At 41.3% G+C, this 27,113-nt stretch overlaps 1 protein-coding gene across 2 annotated transcripts in view; it reads left to right on the forward strand.

The window, feature by feature from the left end:
- SMAD2 (SMAD family member 2) overlaps window positions 1–25,914 on the forward strand; it is a 53,164-nt gene extending 27,250 nt beyond the window's left edge. The window contains exons 3-11 of one of the 2 annotated variants that reach the window (XM_051642506.1): window positions 8,458–8,547; window positions 9,665–9,858; window positions 10,565–10,699; window positions 14,763–14,837; window positions 16,225–16,278; window positions 17,369–17,581; window positions 19,389–19,526; window positions 19,707–19,851; window positions 23,857–25,914. In XM_051642506.1, the coding sequence (XP_051498466.1) occupies window positions 8,458–8,547; window positions 9,665–9,858; window positions 10,565–10,699; window positions 14,763–14,837; window positions 16,225–16,278; window positions 17,369–17,581; window positions 19,389–19,526; window positions 19,707–19,851; window positions 23,857–23,980 (1,168 nt within the window). In that variant the 3' untranslated portion in view covers window positions 23,981–25,914. The remainder of the gene's footprint in view (window positions 1–8,457; window positions 8,548–9,664; window positions 9,859–10,564; window positions 10,700–14,762; window positions 14,838–16,224; window positions 16,279–17,368; window positions 17,582–19,388; window positions 19,527–19,706; window positions 19,852–23,856) is intronic. The other variant, XM_051642507.1, reaches the window with a different exon arrangement.
- Window positions 25,915–27,113: the final 1,199 nt, after the last annotated feature.

Here is a 27,113-nt window from a genome sequence, read left to right on the forward strand (position 1 = left end):
CTGAAAGTAACTTTTGCATTGTTATTGTAGATCTCTGTTGTTTTCTAAGTGAGCATAGGATGAATGACCTTTTCCCTGCCACCCCCAGCATGGGGAAAATAAGCAGTAGCTTATCTCAGTAGTTGAGACACTTAGGTCAGCCAAACTACATTTTACTGTAAGCTTTTGTCCAGACAACTAGCTGTACAGCTGTGGTGCTGTTTGCAAAGACAGGTAGTATAATTAGGATGGCTTCTGGCTGGTACACAGACCTTGGAGGCTGTAGTAGGGAGAAATATTAATTGCCAGTATTTAGAAAGGACTGCCGAGTCAGATTATAAAAGCAGCTACACATTTCATTTGAAACTCAGAATTAAGGAAACCATGATTAGGCAGATTTGGTAGGAACTTTTGTCTGCTGAATACAATACTGTATGTAAGCTAATGAACTTTTTAAATTGCTGACTTGGATTTATCTGTTGTACACAAGCCTTTCAAATCAGTCTTTTCAGTTACTGTTGCCTTCAAGACCCTGTCTGAGCTAGTTTCAAAGGTTTGGTGTATCTGCCTCCCAGCTTTATGGGTTCTTGAACCCCAGTTGCATCAGAAAGAAAGAAGATAACTGCTATGAGAAGAAGGATTCTCTGCTTTTGATCCATCAGTCAATCCTTTTCATTTGTTAGTATATCAGTGGAGTAATGGACAGTGTCTTCACAGTGGTGACACCTCAATCCAGCTACACCAGTGGTGAACCAGAGCCAAGACAATACAGCAGTGCTCCATACTTGGTTTTCTGCTGAGTGTGTTGCTGTATGAAGTCCCAGATCTAAGAACTTAGATAGCAAGATTTAAAGAACAAAAAAAGTTAGTATGCAAGATACAGATCTTCAGTCTATAATCTGTGACCCCTTTTGTTAGGCAAGTTTTACAGAACCAGCCACAGTGATGTTAAAGCAAAGGCATTTAACCATTCGTTATGTGAAAATGGAATTCAATAATTCTAGTGGCCATTTCATACTGCTTCATTTTGGGTAGCTTGGTGTGGCTCTTGAAGCAAATTTTGTACCTCTTTTCTGCCCCCTTGACAAAATATGAGTCAAGGTAGTAAGTCCTTTATGTGCTAGGCTGATAAAAGTGCAAATGTGATCATCGTGGCTTGTGTCAGCACTCGTGTGGCCAGCAGGGCTGGGATCATCCCCCTGTGCTGGGCACTGGGGAGGGGGCAGCTGGAATCCTGGGGTCAGGTCTGGGCCCCTCAGGACAAGAAGAAGACATGGAGGGGCTGGAGCGTGTCCAGAGAAGGGCAAGGGAGCTGGGGAAGGGGCTGGAGCACAAGTGTGAGGAGGAGCAGCTGAGGGAGCTGGGGGTGTCCAGCCTGGAGCAAAGGAGGCTGAGGGGAGACCTGCTGGCTCTGCAGCTGCCTGAGAGGAGGTTGGAGCCAGGGGGGTCGGGCTCTGCTCCCCAGGAACAAGGGATGGGACAAGAGGAGATGGGCTCCAGTGGTGCCAGGGGAGGCTGAGATGGGACCTTGGGCAGCATTTCTTGCTGGCAAGGGTTGTCAGGCCCTGGCCCAGGCTTCCCAGGACAGGGCTGGAGTCCCCATCCCTGGAGGGGTTTCCAGGCTGTGTAGATGTGGTGCTGAGGGACATGGGGCAGTGGGGGCCTTGGCAGGGCTGGGAGAATGGTTGGACTGGATGCTCTTGAAGGTCTTTTCCAACCAAAACAGTTCTATAATTTCATGATTCTCATCTCCCCACTTTAAATGGATGAATGAGGTACTGTTACAGTTTACTGAAATTCTTTTTCATTTCAGTCCCAGCTTCAGCACTACAAATGCCTCAGAAAATGTAAGGGCAGACAGATTCAGTGAAATAAAAGCTTATGATTAGAAGACAGAGGAGAAATACATGGACAAGATTGTCTTGAATGTGGACTTGGAAACTTGCTAGTAGCTGTCGATTCTGAAAGACTGAGGAAAAATGTTAGGGGTTCTGTGTAATACTTCACAAATAAGCAAGTGAAATGTCCAAGACCATTCTGTAATGTTTCCTGTATAATATGGGATTTGACTAACACAGTGCTATTTGCATTTCAGGTTTGATTTGTCATCTTTCTAGTTCTACTGCTTCAGGAAAAGAGGAGGCTGTCAACTGAACTCTCTGCCTTTTTTTTTTTTCTCCTTTAGAGCTGTTCCACTTTGCAAGACTTTGAAGAAGAAAGTTGGATTGCAGTTATGTAGGGATTGTGACAATATTTAACAACATCTGTGTTAGAGTTTCTGGTCCTTTGTATGTAAATATCTTTGAAGTGGTTCTTCCTTCTTTCATCTGATGTTGTAGTTGTTGCAAGCACTTCAGTTAGTGCAGGGAGTACCTGGAGCATGCAGCACTGCCAGGACTGGAAACAGTGTTAATGGTAGAATAGTTGCTTTGTTCTTTCTATCTCTTTAAAAACAAGTAATAAATTCATAGTAGGAACAAACTGTAAGATGCAGACACCGGCCTAAGCATGTGTGTGACACTTTTAGTGCACCTAGGGTACTGTTTAAAACTCTGCTGCCTTCAGGTTCTTTCAGCTAAACTCTCCAATAAAACAGCATCTCTATAAAGCAATATTCTTGACAAGCCCTACCACCTTTGGCCCTGGTTGTATATCTTCTATTTTGCAAAGGTGCTTGGGGAAAATACAGGGATGTCTTGGAGTGTGTGCAGTGCCATGCCTAGGTACCAGCTTGTTTGCTGCTGAGGTGATGACTGTTTGGGCAGTACTTGTACATCCTTGGTTGAATCTGCAAAGCAGTGCATCTGGCTTTTAACTGTGCTGAGAAACTGAACCTCATTAAGTGGTCTAAGTTGAATATCAGCCTGAGGTGTCTTTATTAGGTGGCATCTGGACATTAGGAAGGGGATTGTGGATTGTTCTGTGTAGCTACTGAAGTTTCTAATTCAGAATTACTGCCACTGCAAGCCAGGGTGCAAATGGCTTTCTGTATTCACTAAGATGAGGTCGTATTGTCACAGACTGATGTTAATATGCTGGTTGGCAAGGGTCATCTTATCCTGTTAAGCCTTATCCTGTTCCTTTTTTCACCTAGGTGGGTCAGTGCCCTTTACCACCTAATTGTATTGCAAATACTGATATCTGTTTTTGGGCAGTGTGTTCCAGTTGAGATGATGTCCATCTGGTTTTGGTCTCTTGAACGTGATTATTGCCTGTAACTTTTAGACTCTTCCATCCCATGTAGTTTATATCTATTTTTAATGGATTTGATTATGGACTTTGATTCCTCCAATAGGGATATAATACATAAAAGCAAGGATTATATTGCTTACTTATGTGTGTGGCACCAAACACCTTTGTCCATGTTAATTCTTCATAAGCAGATCAATAGTTAATCTGTATTTTATCTGGGACTCAATAGTCCACTTCTGTAGTAGACTTATAGAATGGTTTGGGTTGGACCTTAAAGATCACCTGGATCAAACCACCCTGCATGGGTAGGGACACCTCCCAATAGACCAGGTTGCTCCAAGCCCCATCCAACCTGCCCTTCAACACTGCCAGGGATGGGGCAGCCAAAGCTTCCCTGGGCAACCTGGGTCAGTGTCTCACCACCCTCACAGGGAAGAATTTCCTCCTGATTTCTAATGCACATCTCCCCTCTTCCAATTTTAATCCATTGCCCCTTGTCCTCTCACTACAAGGTCTTGTAAAAAGTCCTTCCCCAGCCTTCTATTCCACTAAGGTAGTTGATGCTGATTGAGAATACCATCCATGATATCTAGACTAGGCAATACAAACACTTTTTCAGTTCTCTTTGTTATTTGGGTTTTTCCTGTGACCACATTTTTTCTAGCATGTGTCAGTATTTTCTGCCTTACTAAAGAAAGGCCCATTTTGGCACTTGGTCTCAAACTTGTGAAGCTTTGTCTGCAGCTTTTTGCTGGTTAGGTAACTCCTTGCTCAGAGTAGGGTTTTTTTGGAACTCGGATTTTCCTGTTAAAGGAAATGATGAAATGGAAGAAGTGAAGACATACTGTGTGCTGGTGCATGCTGATAGCCACATTAAAGATTCTTCTTGCCAGAACTGTACAATATCATCTGAGATGCTGCCTCTTATAAGCAAATGAAAAGTCAAGTTGAAAAGCCAACTCATGCAACCCTTTCCACTTAGGGAAAGGCTCTGACAGAAGTAGCTTTGATTCCAGTCAGTAATAACTTGTCTGACCCTTTCTTCACCACATCCATCCCCTGCTTAGTCCCAAGATAGGAATTGTGGGACACTGTTTTTCCAGGTTTAGTGTGTAGCAGCTTAACCAGGTGTCTGCTAGACTTTTACTTCTTCCTAAAGGATCCCAGGGTGTCAAAGAATAGTTTTTATTCCTAGCAAGTACCCTTTGAGCATTTATCCTTTTTCTAGGAAATAGTTTTTTTTAGAACACCTGGGAAATTGAGCCAATTGGATGCTTTATATCCCTGAAGTCCCTTCAAATAAGATCCCTCATTTTGTGGGATCTGCAAAAGCAGCAATCTGGTATTCAAGCAAACTTGTTCTGGGAGTGCTAGAGGCCACAGAACATGGTGATTTGCTTATCTAAGCTAGTGCTGAAAAGATAAAAATATTAGCTTTTTTATAGTTGACCTTGTTTCTGTCAACAGACAAATTGTTTTGAGAACAGCAATGAAAATGCTTCTGGGAATGAAAGTGTCTGCTCTGGTAGGAGGAATTACATTAATTTTAAGCTTGTATTTTGGAGTATATTTAAGTGCTGTCTACACAGGAAAGATTTTAAGTACAGCTTAGATGCAGGAGCTAAATTATGTTTTGGAAACAATGGTGGCTTACCAGTGCTGCAGTGTCCAGTGAGTTTAAAACCAAAAAAAAACCCTGTTTGGTAATACATGAAGCCCAAAGTGTGCTTCAAGGCTTGGGTTTGAGGGCAGGCTGCCTTCTAAAGGTGAAACTGTGATATGTGTTGCCTGCTTGTCTCCTAAGAAATTAAAATGTGCCTGGGAATGTTCCCAGGTACCGTGGCCAGCTAGTTCAGGGCTGGCTTGTCCATACTCTTATTAAACTACCAGGGCAGGGTGGCTGCATCTGAACTGCCCAATGTGAGTGGTCCTGATGGTGTGTCTGCTCATAGACCTGGGAATTGTGTGGGAGAACAGTAATTGGCACAGCCCAGTGCTGGGGAATGTCCTAGCTGCTTTCTAGCCTACATGATCACGTTCCAATGCCTGGGAATGTTTCCAGCCAAGATTTAACTTAGGAGTACAGATGTTAGTCCTTGATTTTTCCAAATTCTTTATAGACTGAAGCATAGAAGGTCTCTTCACATCATAAGGGGTTTAGGATGCTTCAGAAAGGTAGATTTAGGAGAGAATGCCTCCTATTTCTTTTGGGGCAGTAATTCTGTACCTCCTGTCTCCCTTTAGCTGGTTTTAAAGATTGTTTAAACATCTTTCAGAATGCAGTCACCTTCTTTCCAGCCACCACCTTTCTGGGATGAGTAGGAGGGTCTGCCCTCTGTCATGCTATTGCTTGTGTCTGAATGAACATGCTGTCACCTTCCGTGGATGTGCTGCTTATGAAGGATGCTTTTTGTGGTTGCAAGGGATTTCATTCTGATTTGGTGTGTGTGTGTGAATATTAAGAACCTGGGTGATGTGGTGGGGGGTTGGTCTTGCAACTTTTAGGCAGTAGATCTTTTGTGTGAGCAGGAGAGTGGGGAGACCACTATTTCCTCTGGTATTTTTTTCCAGTCAACAGTAAAAGCTGTGTTGAGCTGACTTTATTGATCATACAAGACGATTTCCTGCAGGCTTTTCAGCATTTGATTGTGGATTTTTGGGATTGGAGTATAGACCCTGGTGTATAGAGCCAGTAAGACATTGATAGTAATCCCAGCTCTAAGCAGATGTACCTCCTGGAGGACAGCATCTCATGGAAGCTGCCGAATATTGGAGCAGTGTTGCTCTTCTTCTGTACCTCCTGGCATGTCCTCCCTCTGTGGTGTCCTGAGCTTCACTGCAAGCTGTGGCTCAGTCATGCAGTCACTCCAGGATACTGTTTGTATTTCTGTAGGCTATAGAATATGCTGTCAGCTTGGATAGTTTGAATATTTATAGAGAAGAGATGAGCAATACAAAATCCTGTTCCTGTTCATTGGGCTGTGTCAGGGGCTGTGAAATGTTACTTTTGCACGTGCTGCCTTAAAACTTGTGTGTGGCAACTGCGTGGCCTGTCACATTTCCACCAGTGATGCTCCCCACAGTTTTGGGAACATGTAATCTGTGTGACAGCATCAGCTTTGGAGCACTGCTTTGTATAAAGGATCCATTGCTCAAAGGTTGCAAGCTGTCAGAGCTGATTGTGTCAATTAATATGCAGCAGGCTTTGTGTCTGCTGATTGTTCTGCTAATTTAATATGCATGATGATCTGTCTCACCAGCAGCAGTGCGTATTTAAGGACACAGTACAGTGCAGGGTTGCTACCTGGTGTCCCACAGACTGACTGTGTTTTCAGGGCAACTATTACAGTCCTTCTACAGGTTCTGGCAGCCCACCTATTCTGGACGTGTCTTAGGAATATGAAAAAGGGAGGTTGAAAGTTCTACTGGTGCAGTGATGTTCAGAAACCCTCTTCTTCCTGCTCTGTTTTTTGGAGGGCTGTGATGCTGCCTGTGGATTTAACTTGTTCAGGACAAGTTGACTCTTCAAAAGAGCTCAGGTGTAGGTTAGAAAGTGGACCTTCGTGTGTGGCTCTTTGCTGCTCTCTACTAGACCAAAAGTCATATAGTACAAGATTTTAGTTGTGTCCGTAATCAGTAAAATGTCAAAGGCTATTTATTTAACATTGTTATTTGTGGAAAAAACTCAGGCTGCTGCTGAAAATTACACTTTCACTCCTGCTTAGTAGTGCTTGTGTAGCTCCACAGTGAAGAGAAGAACCAATCTGACTGAGAAGTAACTCTCAAAACATGAATTTTCACCTTTGTGTGTTCTGTGGTCACATAACCAGCTCATTGATTTGGGTTGCTGCTCAGTTGCAGGGACTTTTCATCCTCCCTGGGATTCTGCTAGAAATGAGGCAAGAAGGGGACAAGAACCATTCATTCCCTTCATCAGGAGCCCACACTTCTGTTTTATTAAGGTCACCATGGATTTGAGGTGGATGTCAGCCCTGAAAGTGATTTTTTAAGTACAGTGCTGTGCTGTCTGCTTCTTTGTTTTGTAGCACTGATGATTTTCTGTGTAGGGGTGAGAAAAAAAATATATGCTTCACCTTTCTTCCCTTGAACACTCAGTCCAAACTTGTGAGAGTATCAGCTCATCTTAGTAGCTTCAATTTAAATGGCAAAGCCTGTATTTAAAACTTGGAGTCAGGTAAACATGGATTCTTTGCTGTCTGTTTCAACTTTTTGGAGGCTATTAACTGGAAAGGTAATATAGCACCAAGTCAAACTTCAGGCTTTGTAATTAGGGAGCAGAGTTGTAAGTCACTCATCAACCAAATTCTCTTCTGTTTCTGAGGTGTGAAAACTAGTTGTGTGTTACTTATGTAAAAAAAACTGTCACAGGGCAAGTCTGTGATAGAGCTGAGCTTGATTTATGGTTCTGAAAATATGCTGCCCATTTACAAGCCCATGGTGTTTTCTTGCTTTACTTACATCTGCTTCTGCTTTTAGTTCATGCTTATCAAAGTAGGCTCCTTTTTCTTTACTGTTGTGATCTTATCACTGAACCAATTGGGTAAAGAAATTGTTGCCTTTCCTCCTGCTAGATTTAGCACTTAGTTGTGTTGTTGCTCTATAGTTCAGACTTAAAATGTACTGTAAAACTGTGTTAAATACTGTGTTTTGTATCCAGTGGAAAAGCATAGTCTTTTAATCAAGGGGAATACAGAAAACAGTGAGAAGTATCAGCTGCCATGTGCTTTTCTTCAGGGTCTGAATTTTCCTGTTTTGGGAAAAGCAGCAAATTACGACGTGCATGGAGAATGACATTCATGCTGAAGTAGTAGTACCTGGAAGTTAGATTGTGGTGTTCAGTTTCAGTCACACATGGCCTTTGTTTGAAGTCCTAGGGAAACTTCTGTTTAAGAACAAACAAAAACAAAAAACCCCAACCCAGCAACTACCCTTGAAAATTCAATTTCCTGAAGAGCTAGGCTGAGGAAGTTTTGCCTGTTTTAAGGAACATTACAACTGTATTGACTACTTGAAACCAGAGAACTTGTTCACCTTTTAAAAACATGATCATTTACCTTGAATCACGTGTTCCATTTTGATACCCTCCTTCATATAGAAAATATAGCATGAGATGTCAGTTGAAATGGGAGTCTTAGCAATGCTCTATCTTCTATGTGAAAGGAAATACTCTGTACATTTTTCCATGTTTGACATCATGGTGTTTTGAATAACCATGTTCCATATTTCATATCAATTTTTTGTTTTTGTTTTCAATTTTATGCACAGCACTTGCTCTGAAATTTGGGGACTGAGTACACCAAACACGATAGATCAGTGGGACACAACAGGCCTTTACAGCTTCTCTGAACAAACCAGGTGAATATTCTGCCCTCTCTCTCATCACAGAAATCTTGTGGGAGGGATTGGCTTTGGAGGGTCTGTAATGGGATGCTTGAGCTGTAAAATAGACTAAAAATGCTTCCTAGGCCTCTCATGGTACAGCATTTAAAAATATTTGCTTGCCTGTGTAGAAGTCTTAAGTGTTCTCAGCTGATGTTTTGACCAATGAAACTCTAATTCTGGAATATTCCTGCTATTGAACGAATGGGAGGACTTGTTAAATGCAAGCTCCAATGGGATTTGATACTTTTATTAACAAAATTGAGAAACTTAATTCTTTAGTCCTAATCTTACAAAGTGTTCAAACTGCTTTGTATGCCACAAGCTTTCAATTAAGTCTTGCCAATTGGCTTAGGTACGAGCTACTAAAGAATCACTTGTAAATTCTCCAGTAGCTCATGGTGGGCAAATTTGAAACAGGGTCTTTTATTTTTTTTTTCATGTCATATTCCTTGATTTGTGTATTGAGGTTTTGTCTCCCATCCCATAACAGTCATAAACATCTGCATTTGTGTAAGCATATGCAGTCTGTCTTAAAACTAGCAAAACGTTTTCAGCTGGTAGCAAGGCAAGATGAAGTCAAGAAGATAAACTGCACAGCCCCTACAAGATCTGGATTCATGCCTTTTGCATTTACACTGCCATGTGGATCACTTGTCCAGCTGATTGCTTAGAGGCTTTATTTGCAATCCTGTGGGAATTCTTCTGCTTAAAGCCAATAAGCATCCACGTCACAGCAAAGCCTGGAGGTTTAGGAGCAAAAGGGACTGTTAAATGTGTGATTTCATTTAATTTTTTTAACAACTCTCTTCATTTAAACAAAAATAAGTAGATTCAGCAATCATCCTAAAGACCTGGTTGGAGGTCAAGTGGCTTCTAACAAAGTCTAAATTTAAGCAAGAATTTGAGCAGCTCAAAAAGAAGACACTGCTTTGAGTCCATTTTGATCACATTTGAAGCTTCCTAATGTCACTAGCAGTGTCAGTCCACCCGAGTTCTGAAATGAAGTGTCCATCCCATGTGTGTAGAGTGTTGCTGGAGTGGTTAGGGAGTGCAGTCTGTAAATCCCTCTCCACATCTTTCCCCCCTGTAGATCCCTCGATGGCCGCCTGCAGGTCTCTCACCGCAAAGGGCTCCCACACGTCATCTACTGCCGGTTGTGGCGCTGGCCAGACCTTCACAGTCACCATGAACTCAAAGCAATTGAAAACTGTGAATACGCTTTTAATCTTAAAAAGGATGAAGTATGTGTAAACCCTTATCACTACCAGAGAGTGGAGACACCAGGTAGGATGACTTCTTCTGACTTGCTGGAGCAGCCGAGTTGTTCAGCGTTAAAACTGGAAGAAGGGACATTTAGGCATTAGGAGGGTGGTGAGACCCAGAGAAGCTGCCCCATCCCTGGCAGTGTTGAAGGGCAGGTTGGATGGGGCTTGGAGCAACCTGGGCTGGTGGGAGGTGTCCCTGCTCATGCAGGGGGTTGGAACTGGATGACCTTTAAGGTCCCTTCCAACCCAAACCAGCCTGTGATTCTATAGAAAAGGAGATACTTTCTCCTGCCAAAAAGCCCAAGATTGTTAGAGATCAAGCTTTTCAGAATACCATGCCCTGAAAGTTTTTAATAGTGATGTAACTGAATAATATTTACAAATATGTTGAGCATCCCTAATAAACACTTCCAGTATCGCCAGCAGTTTCTGGCTGGCTAAGTATGATCTGGACTGAAAAGGAAAGAGAGGTGACTGCTGATGTGGAATAGTCCTACTCAAGAGGCACCTCAGGAATCCATTTCTTCCAGTACCTTGGAAGGCAATTGCAGTATTAGCAGTACTGAGATGCAGAATATTTCAAAACATCTGAATAAATGGTCAGATGTTAGAATTAAATGTGAATTGATTGTTAGAATTTTTAGATGATGATATTTTTTTCCCTTGAGCTCAGAGAAAGATGTATTTTGGGGGTCTTACTAATGCTTTGAATGTTGTTTTTCCAGTCTTGCCTCCTGTACTAGTGCCCCGGCACACCGAGATCCTAACGGAGCTTCCTCCTCTCGATGACTATACCCATTCCATTCCTGAAAACACTAATTTTCCAGCTGGAATTGAACCACAGAGCAACTACATCCCAGGTATTTTCTCAACTCCTTCTGTCAACAGTACATTTAGCATTGTGCCAGTGGAACAAAGATGACCATTTCACCCTTCTAAGTAATTGAAAGACCCACCTAGAAATTAAATCTAGTTGATTTAGTGTATTAATTCCAGTGGAAATAACACTCTTGTTTGCAGAACATAAACCTGTGGAAGGTACTATTGCTGTGGTTTCGCAATAGCTTCCTTGGTTTCAGGAGCTTCTTCAGGATTCAGAATGCTAAGGATTAGCAAGTAGACCTTTACCTTATGCTTTAAGCCTAGTAGACAAACATATAAGGGTGATCAAATGCTGTGTATTGGAGAGGGAGTGGTAAACTGCAACTCAATCTCACCGTGTGTGTTATGTGCAGAAAACTAAGTTGCAAAACAATGACTTAAAGTGTTTTGATCTGTAACTCACAATTGATCAAAATCTGTTTTGTGTATTTGCTAGACGTGTGCATTCAGTTTTGTCTTTTGAGTACGAATTAACAACCTGACAATGCTGAGCCCTTAAAGAATTGCTCCTCCCCCTCTTTGCCTCTTCTCCACCTTAAAACAAATACCAAGAGTAGTCCACTAAGGTGCACCTGAAAACCTGTACCCTTATTGAAACAAAAAATCAGTGGCCTTTGCTTCCTGCCCCAACTTCCTGTTTCCTATCTCTTCAGGAAGTTGCCTGAAGTGTAAAAACCAAGCAAAGCTAAAGTTTTCTCATAAATCTGCAATGCAGCTATGTTGCAAACAAGCTGAAAACTCAGATTCACACATTCACAGATTCAGTCACTGGAGTTGGAAGAGACCTCTAGAGATCATCTACTCCAACCCCCCTGTTAGAGCAGGGTCCCCTAAAGCAGATCCCACAGGAACATGTCCAGACAGGTCTGGAAAGTCTCCAGAGAAGGAGACTCCACAGCCTCTCTGGGCAGCCTGTCCCAGGGCTCTGTCATCCTCACAGGAAAGAAGTTTTTCCTTATGTTTAACTTGAACCTCCTGTGCTCCAGCTTATGCCCATTGCCCCTTGTCCTGTCACTGGACACTGCAGAAAAGAGACTGGTCCCATCTCCTGACACCCCCTGGAGATATTTATAAGCACTGATGAGATCCCCCCCTCTGTCTCCCCTTCTCCAGGCTGAGCATCCCCAGCTCTCTCAGCCTTTCCTCATGGGACAGTTTCTCTAGTCCCCTCATCATCTTTGTGGGCCTGAGCTGGACTCTCTAGTAGTTCCTTATCCTTCATGAACTGGGGAGCCCAGATCTTGACTGTCATGAAGAATAAGAGGACTTCTTTGAAACTCAGATATGTTCAATTCACAAATTGTATCTATATGTCTTAAACGGGATGTTCTTTAAATGTATCAAAGACTTGAAATAGCACCAGTAAAATGTCAGTTTAATTTAATCGGTTTAACTTGTACCATGTTTGTTACCAGCAAGGGACAGCCTATCTTCAAAGAACAATTGAAGGTGCTAGAAGTTGGTGTTCTTTTCTTATGTATACTTTTTTGACTCCATCTCAGGGCTTTTTTTTTGGAAACATTTGCAAACAAATGACTGGAAAGCCACCATTTGGAAATCCAGTGCTGTGGAAATGAGCTGAAGCAGCTCTAGGTAGTTATTTGCAAGGAGGACTGTTCAGGGTGACTGTGGGTACTCACATGATTCCTAGATGTTTATGCAATTAACCACACCTGGTCTCCTTCCCATTGTCACTGCCACCCTCCTGTTGTATTCATATCATGGCATCTTACTTTGTTTGACCTTATTAAGGGTGTAAGAAGTCTCTTGTCTCTTGAGAGAATAATTTTCTTCAGGCTAACAGCTATGCTAGTTTTGTACTGCAAAACTGCTTCAGTACTTGGTCTGCAGAGGGGTTGGGTTCACCTGCAGCTGGGAAGACAGTGACTGTGAAGGTACAGGATGGACTTCACAGAATCCTTACGATTGGAAAAGACCTTTAGGATGATTGAGTCCACCCATATGCTAACTCTGACAACCATTAGCCCAACTCTACCATGTCTGTTGCTTAAACCATGTTCCTCAGCACCACATCTATACCTCTCTTAAACACCTCCAGGGATGGTGATTCAACCACCTCCCTGGGCATCCCATTCCAGTGTTTAATTACCCTTTCAGTGAAGAAGTTTCTCCTAATATCCAATCTCAACCTGCCCTGGCACAACCTGAGCCCATTTCTTCTTGTCCCATCCCTTGATCCTGGGGAGCAGAGCCCGACCCCCCTGGCTCCAACCTCCTCTCAGGCAGCTGCAGAGCCAGCAGGTCTCCCCTCAGCCTCCTTTGCTCCAGGCTGGACACCCCCAGCTCCCTCAGCTGCTCCTCCTCACACTTGTGCTCCAGCCCCTTCCCCAGCTCCCTTGCCCTTCTCTGGACACGCTCCAGCCCCTCCATCTTCTTCTTGTCCTGAGGGGCCCAGAACTGACCCCAGGATTTGAGGGGGCCTCCTTTGGGGATGGATGTTTCCCTTCCAGTTATGGATGTGCTGAGCTGCATTGTCCAAACCTCTGGCAATATTCAAGCTCTGCTAAGGATTTTTAATGCCTTCTCTTGGGCATTTGTTTCCAGCTGTGTTGGTGCTCAACCTCTGACCTTAAAACAGTATTAATAATATTAGGTGGAGGAAATCTCTGTTCAGACAGGGACTAGATATGGAAAATAATCTGTGCCAAAGAGCCAAGATTAGCAACTGGAAACAGGAGGTGTGGGTTGGATTGGAAATGACCATTGACCTTTTAACATGGCTGTGGGCTTAACTATAATGAATCGTTTCGAGATGGGTGGAGTCCACTTTGTCATCATGAATTCTGTAAAAATGTTCAAAACAAATATCTTTTTTGTCAACATGGTTCTTGCTAGCAAAGATTTCCCTTCATCTTCATTTTAAATTCTCACTTGAGTTTTCTCACCTCTATATTTAGCACACTAGTTTTAGAGAATGAACCAAAGATCTAATTCTTTCAGTTCATTTGTATTTAATCAACTGACTTCATCTAGTTTCCTCTTGTTGACTTCCTTCTGATCTTACTTTAGTGCTGTAAACTTCAGGCATTATATTTGATATAATTTGATTTTAATTCTTAAGCAAAAGGCTTTATCTCTAAATTTCTGCTGTTTGGTAATAATGAAATTAAATGTCTTTAATCTGTCAGATGTCTCAGAGAATTCAAAGGTGGTTCTAGAGATATTTAGCTTCAGACACTTCCACTAAAGAAACCCAGGTTTTGCCTTTAATGTAGAGGAAAAGACATTTGCCCAGTTCAAAGAAAATTGTTTCCTGAAAGGCAGTTGGTTAACTTGTTATCTGGATTGCAAAATACATTGTGAATGGAGAAAAGGAACAACCATCCTGGGTTTTGAAGATACTCCTGTGGAATTAGACACAGTTTTTAATATCAGAATGCTTCAAACTTGTTACTGAGTTTACTTTGGTTGGTGAAACTCCACTTTTAAATGAAGCTAGTTCGAAGAATAGAGGAAACAGAACTTTGAGGTGGTAGTAATAATAATAGAGCTTGTGCAGCATAACTAGTTAGATAATAAGATTATCATTAATTAGTGAGATCAACTGTTGGGCATTGAAGAATGGAACTGAAAAATAACCTTTAAATCTTGCAACTTCTTTAAGGTGTGGGAGGGTGTCTGATGTGATGGTTATACTACATAAAGGCAGCTCACTTTTTTTTTTATAGAAGTCACCAGATGGGTTTTTTCATTTGTAATTCTACTAAATGTGAAAGCTGTTGATCACAGTTGCAAAATTATTACTCATTGTAGTCGAAGTGTCTTGTATTAAATGGAACAAGCAAGGATGAATCTGTTAATTATCAAACATATTTGAGCAGTTGACTGGCATGCAAGAGAGGATGGATTTTCAGTAGACAATAAGGCAGGTAAATGGGTTTGAAGTCCTACTGGAAGGCAAAAGGGACAGCAAAATGACACTAATTCAATGTTCAGGTGTTACTTGTGAAGACTTAAGGACAAAACCCCCAAATGCTCAGAAACTGAACCAATAGGTGTTGTTTTTTTTCTTTTTGACAGAAACACCACCTCCAGGATACATCAGTGAAGATGGAGAAACAAGTGACCAGCAGTTGAACCAAAGCATGGATACAGGTAACATTTCCATTACTTTCAAGACCTGGGATTACTAGTTGTGATCCCTGTGGCTGAATCCAGTCTTGAATGATGATGGCATCAGCCTTCTCTTCAACCTGGTAGTTTTGGTTTAAAATATCACTTCCAGTCTTCTGTGAAGAAAATGATTCTTTTTAAAACCTTCTCTACCATGTGAAGTCCCTTTCATTTGTTTCATAACAAAGGTCTGATTAAGGCTTCGTCAGAAAGCCTTAAGATATATTTTATTTCAACTTACCCCCAACTTTACCTCCTAGGAAAATGTTCATTGAAGGAAAATGCTTGTCGGGCTTAAACAAGTTACAGAAATGCTGTGCTTTGAGAAACTGTCTCTTAATTTTTATCCCTTGTGCCATGTTTCAGATGAATTATTATATGATAGGCTCTACTCAAAGAGTAGTAGAGACATGAAGCATTTTGTTTTTCTGTGAAAGGACTGGTAGATAATCTGATTAGTCTTAGACTTGGACAAAATACAGTTAATGTGCTGGGTAAGGACCTCCTGCTGTGTGCTGGCAGACTGGAGCCTGTGTTTGGTGAGCTCATGATAGCAACCTTTTTTAGTTAATTGGGATCAACTGCACTAGTTTCTTTTAAGAACTGCAATATTTTCCCACTAGGTGACAATAGGTACCTTAATTAAAAAGGCCTGAATTAAAAAGTCATTGTAGGAATGTTTCTGAGCACAGCTTCAGTTTATTTTGCCTACTAGTGCACAAACTGTGTTGGAGAGCTTATGGTTTGTTGAGTTGTTTTTTTTTTTTTCCTTCCTCCTTCCAGGAAAGAGTAGTTGCCTCAAATGAGAAAATCCAGCTGGTTCTGGAGTCTCCTTCTCTGGAGACTTTCTCTGGATGCCTTTCTGAGTCATCAGCCCTAGTTTTTTGTCCTGCTCTGGCAGGGGGGTTGGACTTCATGATCTTCAGAGGTCCCTTCCAACGTTGACGTTCTGTGATTCTTTTCTAGAGATAAACCCTGTCCTTTGAGAGAGAGAGAGAACACTAATATCTTGATTGTCTTCTCCACTTTTTCTTAGCTTTTTTTCCCTGGATTTGGGAAGAGGTCACTACCTTCTCCCTGGAAAAGTGTCTAAATAAAGTTGTGTTCACAGAGTGTGCATGAAGTGAGAGCTCTGCCCATTAAAACACAAAAGATACTGAGTTGATGAGAAAGGGGTAGGTTCCCAAGAAGTCTGGAAATGTCATCTTCATTCAGAATAAGCATGTGACTTGCTGGCAAACTGGTTGTAGGATTTTTGAGGTTTCTTATTGCAAGAGATTTTAATGTAAAACTATCTCTAGATAACGGTCATACCCATCTGAAATAACAAGACCCATTTGCTCTGAAACAATCTGTATTGCTTCAACAGGATCTCCAGCAGAGCTGTCTCCTAGTACTCTCTCCCCAGTCAATCATAGCCTGGGTAAGCTGGAACTCTTTCTAATTGTTTCTGTCTGTGTAATGACTCTTCTTTAAATATATATATATATATATATATAACATTAAATTAAAAATGAAAATGTACTTTAAAAAAGCAAGAGGTGTATTTGGAGGAAGCTGTTGGCTTGGCTTCCTGATGATAAGCATAGTGGGGCTGGGTTAATAACTTGTTAATAACCACTCTGCTTTTGTAGCTGTTGAGCTTCTAGCAAAGAGAAGAATATTATTGTATGTGCAGGAAAAGCATTTATAAAATCAGCAGTTGAAAGGACATTATCCTCTCAGTGCTCAGACTTGGTGTCTCCCTTGGATGTGTGTCCTGCTGCTCTTCTCATGTGCTGTTTCACCTGTGGCCACAACACAATGGCTGCTCCCACCTGAGTTGCCCACCTGCTTTGATCAGGTGCCACTGCTGTGTGTCTGTCTAAATGCCTCAGGAAGATCAGATTCCCTTGGGTTTGTTTAAGGAATGGTGACAGGATGTGACAGGAAAATGCTGCTCAGAACACTGAGTAAGTAATTAGGGTTGGTGAAAAGGGGAAGCAGAGCAGGAAAAGCTGAAGATGCACAGGGAAGATACTGAGCTTTAGCAGGGGAGAATAAAAAGGAGCTTAGAGCTGCCTTTAGATAAAGAAACAGCATCAGATATGGTGTGGAACAGCATTTTCCTATTAATATTTTTCTCCTTTGTGTGGTTCAGTACTTGATAGTTCAATCTTTTAACATTGCCAAAATGTTTGCGAGTTACAGAAAGGCAAGAGAAATGTCTCAGTGTCTGGCACCCACAGGAACATTAGCTTAATCATTTTGTCAAGCAAAATGCAAGTACTGAACTACGTGAGCTGTGGTCAGATTAGATCACCCCTCTTTCCCCTCCTCCCTCCTTTATGTGGAATATTGAATTCCGTTCTGTTTACGGGGTAGGTAAAAATGGCAGCAACGCAAAATAGAATTGAAATTATTTGAGGAGACCACCACTTCTGTTGCTGGAAGAGGCAAATAGGGCAGAGATTTCAGCCTCATATTCTGTGCTAAACTTGGGATTTTTAAAAATTCTGTTATTTCTTTTTTAGATTTGCAACCAGTTACTTACTCGGAGCCTGCGTTTTGGTGTTCAATAGCATATTATGAATTGAATCAAAGAGTGGGAGAAACCTTCCATGCATCACAACCTTCCCTGACTGTAGATGGTTTTACAGATCCATCCAATTCAGAACGATTTTGTCTAGGTCTGCTTTCCAATGTCAACAGAAATGCTACAGTGGAAATGACAAGACGACACATAGGTAAAAATCTCTGTCCTTTTTTCACTGTTTCGTTTCAGTTTAACCATGAAATTATCTGAAATGATCCAGGTAGGATGGAAAGCCACTCAGTTAAATGAAATTTCTGTTGCTCACATTGCTGTCCCTCCTTCTGGAAAAAGTCAATCCACCAAAGCATCCGAAAGGGGAAGATTTTTGGCTTCAAGCTTGTTGGACCTTGTGCAGCATTTCTGTTCAGAGTTGCTTATCATTGACATTTAACCTTTAATTACAAAATATGAACATGTTGCTTAGTTTATTCTAAACTGTAGAATGGACATGGGAATCCCTGAATTCTTGAATCCTTGAATTCTTTCCTGAAATGGGAAAAGCTTCCATTGAGTTAACATGCTGTTTCAATATGATCAGGATGTTCTTTGTAATAGTTAGTAAACAATATTGTTTTCCACAATGCAGCATCTTGGCTTGAATTTCTTAATGAAACTACTTTTTTTTTGCCTATCCTCTTTCATTTAGCAACATCCAGGAGATGTTTTTGTTTTTACTTCTAGTAAAGAAGATCAGCCTCTTTTAGTGTAGGACCTTCTGACTTCCTCTAAGCCAAATACAAATGCTTGTCTCATAAACTTGTAGATGTGCAGAAAACCAGGCTGTGCTTGTGCTAGCTGATCAAAATGGTCAATAATGAGGGAAGCAAAAATGTCAGCAGCTCTCAGTGTTTGATAGAGCAGCTCCCATTTGATTTGCAAAATAGTTTGAAAGAGAAAGGGGAGAGGATCTATGACCTCTAAAAAGGACATGTTAATTGTAAACAATTTTCTCTGGGAGATCAATCCTACATTATCTCTTTTGTGCTACAAATAATGCATAGAGAGTTTAATTCTCAGCCAGAGAACAAGATCACAATTTAAAAGTGAGCAATAGGATTTCTGATAGGTGTTTTTTGTTCATGGGGTTAAATGAAGGCCTGGCTTTTTTGTCAAAGTAGCACAGAGGGGTGTGAAGATGGTTGTGAAAGAGTGGATGCATATAAGCAGAGACATCCCTTTTTTGCCATCGTGGCCTCTTGTCACTTCACATACAACACCTGATATTAGCACAAATTTGACTTCTCCTGAATCTAGTATTTTACAGGTTGAGTGAGTTGGGGGTGTTCAGCCTGGAGAAGAGAAGGCTCCAGGGAGACCTTAGAGCACCTTCCAGTGCCTGAAGGGGCTCCAGGAAAGCTGGGGAGGGGCTTGGGACAAGGGCAGGGAGGGATGGGATGAGGGTTAGTGGTTTCAGACTGGAAGAGGGGAGATTAGGTTGGGCATTAGGAAGAAATTCTTTGCTATGGGGATGGTGAGACGCTACCTAGAGAAGCTGTGGCTGCCCCATCCCTGGCAGTGTTGAAGGGCAGGTTGGATGGGGCTTGGAGCAACCTGGGCTGATGGGAGGTGTCCCTGCCCATGCAGGGAGGTTGGAACTAGATGGTCTTTAAGGTCCTTTCCAACCCAAACCATTCTATGATCCTATGATTTTTATTTCAATTTTGCTACTTCTTGAAGTGGACAAGATTTTTGGTAGTGAGCACTGCTTCCTAACTTGGGTTTGGTTACAATCCCATACATGACTAGAAAGTTCTTTCTCACTTGCCCGCAAAATGATTCTGCTTCTACTTCAAACATTGTGTCTTGGTGGGAGAAAATTGCCAGTTTGTTGTGTTCTGCTCCAGCAGTGTGATCCTCTAGAGAACGGATTGCTGTTAGGAAGAAAAACCTTGGGCCTTCTCTGAGGCCAAAATACTTGGGCTATCTCCTAACTAGAGGTCCTTTAACTCTTGCTCCAGGAAGGGGAGTCCGTCTCTATTACATCGGGGGAGAAGTTTTTGCCGAGTGCCTCAGCGATAGCGCCATTTTTGTTCAGAGCCCCAACTGTAATCAAAGATATGGCTGGCATCCTGCAACAGTGTGCAAAATTCCACCAGGTTAGTAGCCCCCCAAAAAGGTCCCCTCCATTAATGCATCCCCCTGGATGTATTGATTGGAGGACATTTGCTTCCCTTGTGGTGGTTTCTTCAGAGCTCTGGGCTCCCGTGTAGTGAAAACAAGTGTTGGTTGATTGTTCGTTTGTATCGTTTTGATCTGTTGTTTATTTTTCTTGATAGGATGCAATCTAAAAATCTTTAATAACCAAGAATTTGCTGCTCTTCTGGCTCAATCTGTGAATCAGGGTTTTGAAGCAGTTTATCAGCTTACTAGAATGTGTACCATAAGAATGAGTTTTGTTAAAGGATGGGGAGCTGAATACAGGTAAGAAAAAACCCTTCCTTTTTCAATTGGGAGTTAATAATTGTTCTTTTTTCACTCCTACATGATTTCTTGACTTGAAAGCCACATGTACAGGCTTCTTACTGCTACTATAGATAATCTCCCTGCAATTTGAACCCTTATTTTCCTTTTTCTCCCCCTCAGCTGTGGAGCTCCTAAGTTATAGAAACTAGTAAACTGATTTTAATGTTGCATTGAAGTCAGCTCTTGAGCAAGGAATGTTGTCAAAGTTCCATTTCCTTCCTCAGTCCTGCTTCCTTGTGTATTGTGGTGAAATCACTGACAACATCTAGAAGTTTCACAGTTTGTGCCATGAGATTATTTGCTGTTTGTTAGATGTACAGTCCTTTTGGTCTCTCTCCTGTTTTGTAAGGAGCTTGAGTGTGTTAGGTTGTGGTGCAGGATGCACTTGACAATTACCTGATGGAAAGAGCTGGAATCACCTGGAATGCATTCTGCAGGGTTAACCAGGACACACATTTAAGGGCTGGCAAATACTTTGGAACTTGTAGTGGAAAAAACTTCTCTGGAGTAAGATGACTGTATTTGTGTAGTAAAACTGCCAAAACCAGTTTTTTGAGTGAAAAAAAATATTTTATTTGCTTTTGAATAGATTCAAATTGTATTCTCTGCTAGCACAAACCAAGAGCTATAGTTAGGGACAGTGCCTGTTTTTAATATATATGGGAATTTGTGAAGAAAAAGAATTGACTTTGAACTGAATGCTGTTAAAAATGTCAGTCTGGAGAGCTGGAGATGTGGTTTCAAACAAACCCCTTAAACCTCTAGAAATTGTCCAGTGAAAGAATGGAGTCTGTCATACCAATACCCTATTGATATGCCTAATGTTTTCTTGAAAACCCATATTACTTCTGAAGCTGAGGAATTCCATGTGGATTCCCCTGTGAATCCTGAGGTTCTGATTCTTTTGTCTACTCTTGAAACACATCCATGTCAATACCAGCATCAGCACAGGGGGGGAAGCTGGCTGAATGAAGCCAATTTTGTAAAAGCCTAATTAGATGAAATGAAGAAATTTGAGTAATGGAATAAATTGGGACTTCTTTGTTAGCAAGAGGAACACAAGCTCAAGTTTAAAGAACTGTTGGATTTGGCTCCAAAGGAGTATGTATACACTTAAGGCATCATTAAATACAACATTCAAATCAGAACAGCAGAAAAGCTTAATCAGTCAGATGACATGGAGACAACTTGAAGTGAATGGAGTTGTTAAGTGCTGGGTTAAAACAGTGGGGGGAGGCTTTTTGGTAAAGTTCTTTCTTAGGAGGGAGATTGTTGGTTGTTAGTAGTCTGTAAACCCTTCAGAAATCAGAGGGTTGAAAAAGCTCCAGTGGCCGCAGCCCAGAAACTGATTACTGACATGATACTCAACAAGTTTCTGTTTCAGATGGTGCTAAGAAATTATTGATGCACAAAACTTGCAAGTTGTGATTAAAGCAAGGAGAGGTTGCTCCTGCAAACACAACCTTGGGTGTCAATGTAGTCTCGAATTGTCAGAATAGACCAGGAAGCTGTAAAATCCATCATTCTTCAAACTCCCATGCTTTGTTGTTATCTCCAAAAGGTTTCTCATAGAACAGGTTTTGGCAAAGCTGAAGAGAAGCCACCACAGTGATGAAGGGTCTAGAGAACAAGTCGTAAGAGGAGCAGCTGAGGGAACTGGGTTTGTTTAGTTGGGAGAAGAGGAAGCTGAGGGGAAACCTCATCATCCTCTACAACTACCTGAAAGGAGGTTGTAGGGAGGTGGGTGTTGGCCTCTTCTCCCAAGTAAATAACAGCAGGACCAGAGGAAGTGGCCTGAAGTTGCACCAGGGGAGTTTTAGATTGGATAGTGGGAAGTATTTCTTTACTGGAAGAGTGGTCAGGCACTGGACCAGGCTGTGCAAGGAGGTGGTGGAGGCACCATCCCTGGAGGTGTTCAAGAAACATGTAGATGTGGCACTTCAGGGCATGCTCTAGTGGCTGAGGTTGTGGGGGGGGAGATTGTGGGTCTTTTTTGGTGGAGTGTGGGTGGTTTTTGTGTTGGTTTGGTTTTTTCGTGCTGATGGTTGGACTGGGTGATCTCAGAGGTCCTTTACAACCATGATGATTCTGTGATTACTTAATTTTAGGCATCTGTGCATAAACATGCAGACATGGCAAGGTGATAGATTCTATAAGTTTGGGCAGACAAAGTAGCTTTTTGCTTCATACATGTTGGTTTGAATTAAGGTAAAGTTCAGCTCAGCAGCCAAGTGTTCACGTTAGCACAGGAACTGTCCAGGTCTAGGATCATCTTCCAAATAAAGTTCAATAGAGGTAATTACAGCCAAGAAATGTAGTGATACACAAACTGGAAATCCGTAGGGAGGAGGCTGAGTTTTAGCTTGGAGGCAGCTGCTGTTTGTCACTGTTTTATTGACTTTGCCAGTGGAGTGCAAAGCCAGGGCTGTTGAACAGTAAACTTTTGAGGAAGTGTGCTGTGGAACACATTGTAGGGGAGTTGACAGCAGTGGAATAATGAACTTCCTACTTTGGGAGAGGGTTTGGGCCTAAATGGAATTACATTTCCTGTGGTTTAGATTGTTCTTTTATTGGATCACTTTGTTTTGGCAGGAGTGTTTGGGGCTAAGATAACAATGTTTTTTAGAGTGCTGAGAGAGCTCAGACCCCAGCCACTTCCTTCTAGAAAATGTGAAACCACGGACAAGTTCTTGAAATCCATCCTCTCACTGACTTAATCCTTCTGCCTTTTCACTTCCTCTGTTTGTATAAACAGATTTCCTTAAAGCAAAGGGTTGCAGTCCTGAGAGTAAAAGTGAAGGGGCTGGGTTTGTGTCTGATCTGCTGCCTTTGAATCTGAATTCCTCCTTGCTTTGACTTTGGGGGATAGTTAGAATTATGAGGAAAAACTGGCTGAGCAACAGCAGTCCTGCCAGTTTGGGTTGGGAAAACTCCCATGCCTGGAGTGGGTAGAGTGAAATACCAGGATTTCTCAGGCAGAGTGTATCCAATACTGATTGCCTTCCTTTGGAGATGAGAAGGAGGATTTTTTTTTTTTAATAACAGGTCTCTGAATCAAGGATGTACGGGAGTGGGAATGAAGCCTTTCTGGCTGTCAGTCCTGCAGCTTTACTGGGACTTTCTGTTTGGTGTATAATGAAGGGCTTCAGTTGTGGAAAGTGGCAAGCAAGCTGAGAAAGCTGAGAAGGGAAACACTATTTTTACTGAAATTGTTTGTGTGAGGATGTCACAGTACAAAGCACACGCAGAAGTGTAAAATGTCAGGAAATCAGAGATAAAGTTTGATGTTCCTTTGAGATAGCATCAGCACAGTAGAACCACACACTGGGTTTTGAGGTAGTGTTTCTCACAACATCTAGCAGTTTCCTTACATGTTTATCTTGTTGATTGCTCCACAAACTCAGCCCTTATAATTGGGGTAGGACTGTGCTCTTTGGCCATGCTGGCAGTGAAGAGCCAAGTGGCTCTATCCCATATTTCTCAGTAGTTGTCTACAAAATTCAAACCAAGTTATGCATGCAGACTCTTTGAATCACTGAATAATTTGGGTTGGAAGTGACCTCGAAGATCACCTAGTTCAAACCTCCCTGGCAAGGGCAGGAAGTTTGAACTCTGTGATGTGAACACCGTGTTGGTTGGAGAATCTTTAATTTTGAATTTCTTTTTAGAAATCAAGTCTTATTTATTATACACCTGAAGCAATGCTGCAGTTCTTCTCTAGAGCAGAACATCCTTCATGTGACAGGAGTGTTATTATTGGTGTCTTACACATGTGGGGTGTTAATGGGTGCTTTGTTTGCCTTTTGTTTCTAATTATTCAAAGACTGAATGAAGCTTAGTAACAGTTCTGTTAATGGCTGCAGATTTTTATCTTTTGGCCTAGCAGATATGGATGATCATGAGATGGAGAAATTGATGGCAGCCAAAACTGCTTTCTGACTTTTCCTCTTCTTGGTTTTCTAGACGACAGACAGTAACAAGCACTCCTTGCTGGATTGAACTTCATCTGAATGGACCTCTACAATGGTTGGACAAAGTATTGACTCAAATGGGCTCCCCTTCAGTACGCTGCTCCAGCATGTCCTAAAACTCCTTCTTCCCTTTACCACTGGGCTTAAAAATCAAGTCCAATCAACAGACTTAATATAACAGCTCGTCTGTCGTAGTATTTGTGTGTGGTCCCCATGAACTGTTTACTATCCAAAAAGGTTTTTACAAAAAAAAAAGGAAAAAAAAAAAAAAAAAAGAAAAGAAAAACAGCACTTGAGGTCTCATCAGTTAAAGCACCTTGTGGATTCTGTTTCCTATACTCTGATACTAGATGAAAATTTAGTGTATAGAAATGCCTTCTTCAGAAAGAAGAAGGGGACAGTTCTAAAGACTCTTAATGGTGTTTTTATTTGGTATATAATTGAGTGTCCTAATGGTTTATCAATAACATGAATAGCTAAGTATATGTACAGGTAATGTATCATGATCTCAAATATCGCAGTATTGTGCTGTTCTACATTTTAGTTCCCATACATAGTTGTTTGTTTTATTTTTGATTGGGGCAAATCTCATAAAATTCCAAGACTCTTCTCCTTTATTCTTTTATATTTTTTTTTATATAAGCAGGTTTTTGAGTTGTCCTCAACATAAAAAGCAGACTTTCCTTGTAGAAAAAGCTTAACTTTTTTGCTGCCTTCTTAAAGAAAAAGAAAATTCCCTCCATTGGATGGGAAGAGAAATGTCTTGAGATTCATCTGTGAAATCTTGAGACACTTTATATGCTTAATGGGGCCTAAAATGAATTCATATTTTAAATTCCAAGTATCCATCACACTATGAGTCTATTTTTCCCTACCCATCTGAGCTGATGCATCTGTTGCCAGCAGTATTGCTGGCACTGGTGTCATTTGGGACTTTTTTGTACCTTGAATCATTGAAATCAGTGTGTGTTTATTTTTTTTTTCTCAAGGAATGAGAATTTATAGTAGCATTAGGTACTGGATTTAAGTATGCAAGGTTATTGGCTCACCCCTTACATCTGTATTTTTATTTTTCATTAAACAGATGTTACAAAAAATGCTACTTTTTACGTTTTGGAGCCTAATACCTTGCAAAAAAAACCAACAACAACCCAAAATCCTTTCCCAGGGTAAACTAGACTCTCTCGTGTAGGTTTGAAATAGATGCAGCTTCTTAACATATTTCAGAATTTAAATTTCTGATCTGAGTGGCTTTGTATAGCTTCCTGACGTACCAGATCATATGCATTCATTATGTCATAACGGGCCTTGTTATTAAAAGTAGTTGCTTCTGCAAAACCTCTAGGATAGTGGTTGCTGAGGTATGACCAGCAAAGGAGGACTTGTAGGTTCTTCATGACAGTGCATGTTATTGTGAACCCTTGGACACTACAGCTGCACCATATAAAAAAAAAGAAAATAAAAAAAATAATAAATATTCTGAAATATATTCTACAGATAAGTCTGGGTTGGGGAAGGGTTGGGAAACTGTATAGAAGGGTTATTCGGACTTGAAAAATATACATCTTACTAACAATCTTGTGATCTAGCTGTCTGTCATTCTTCTGTTATTGTGGCAGTAGCAGGATTGCCTTTGTCTGTTTTTCTCCCCTCCCCCCCCCCCCCATTGTTTCATCCATTACACTAGTACTGTACTTTGTAAGTACAACTAGTGAGAACTTAGCTTGGAGAACAAACCATGTGGCCAGTGTTACAGCTTTTAATCCCCTGACTCAATCCATGCTAGTGGTGGATATTTTTATGCCATCATGACTAGGGCATAGAAGCAATACCAAAAAAAATAAAAGTATATATATATAAAAAATCAAGCCTTGAAAAAGCGGGCCAGACACCTTGGAAAAAAAGAAATAATTGGCAAAGCAGTTACCAGTTTGTGCTAGTTTTACCAGTAGACTAATGTATTGGTAGAACTTGTGAACCTAAGAATTAAGCTTCATGCGTGTTGCATTTGCCTAATATGTGAATACACTAATAAAAGTTTTAATTCTCATGATGGTGGTTCTTTTTCTTAATTGCTGCCTGTGTTTTCTGTTGAAGGTTAGCAATCGTTCTAACCCAAGAAGTGGCACAAGTGTCCTGCATGTTGTGGCTGGAAAGGAGTAGTTTAGGTGTTATAGTTGTTAAACAGCTGGAGGTTCTGGAACTGTGTGTGTTTAATGGCAAAGGCTTCTACTCCAATTAAAGCAATCACTTTTCTCTTCCACAATCAAATGACATCCTGCTGGCTCAGATGTTTAGTTTCACCTTGTGAAGCAGTTAGATAAGAGTGACTTGTCTGGGTGAAAGCCTCCATTGCATTTGGGAGCAGGCTGCAACTTGAATCAGTTGAGTGACCTAATTCTGCAGCCTCCTTACTGTGGATCTGTGTGTTCCTTCAGTTGCAGGGATCTTTCTTGCTTTGCCTTGAACATTGGAACAACATTGACTGCTCCCTTTTTTTGGTATGTGCTTCCAAGAAGCCTACAAGGCCACAGCAGACACTATCTGTGGTGCTTGTCTGTGTGCAAGGCCAGATCAATCTGTGTAGAAGTCACTTGTGTTTTTTTTTAACTTCTGTTTAGCAGCACTAAAATATTCTTTTCTGCCATTGCTGTTGCAGTCACAGCTTAGTGGAACAAGGGAACTTCTCTGCATTTGAAATGCATTTGAAATGCTTGCCTGTATTTCATTGAGTTGCCTTTGGCAGTTCTTGAGTAACTTTCACCTACTCCTGTTTCTTAATCCAGTGCCTTTCTGACTTAGCCCACTGCTGTTCTGCTCTTCTTCAAAGTCTGACCAGTGCCTGCTCAAGCATCTCAAAATGTGGAATGTCTGTGGTACGTATGGAATGTGACTTCATCCCTCTTCTGCCAAAGTGCTGATGTCCAAAGTACAAATGAAAAGTGAGTTATTTTTTGTCAGTCAGGCTGTTTTGTTAAATAAAATCCTTACCAAGCAGAAGGCACTCAGCTGGAGATACCTTTATGGGTAGCCAGCTGCTCCTTTGTATTGTGAAGCTGTAAAAAACTCTGGATATAACTGTTGCCTTAAATTTGGACTGGGTTTCAATGTCTCTCTTGTCACTAACCCTGGCTGAGCTTGATGCTCATAGGACTGCCAAAGCCAAGCAATCAAAAATCAGGTAGCTGATGGAAACACCTGAGCCTAAAAGGGATTTTTCAGTTGCCTTTTAGCACCTTGAATGCTCTG

This window comes from Apus apus, chromosome Z, assembly GCF_020740795.1.
Source record: "Apus apus isolate bApuApu2 chromosome Z, bApuApu2.pri.cur, whole genome shotgun sequence".
Classification (NCBI taxonomy): Eukaryota; Metazoa; Chordata; class Aves; order Apodiformes; family Apodidae; genus Apus; species Apus apus.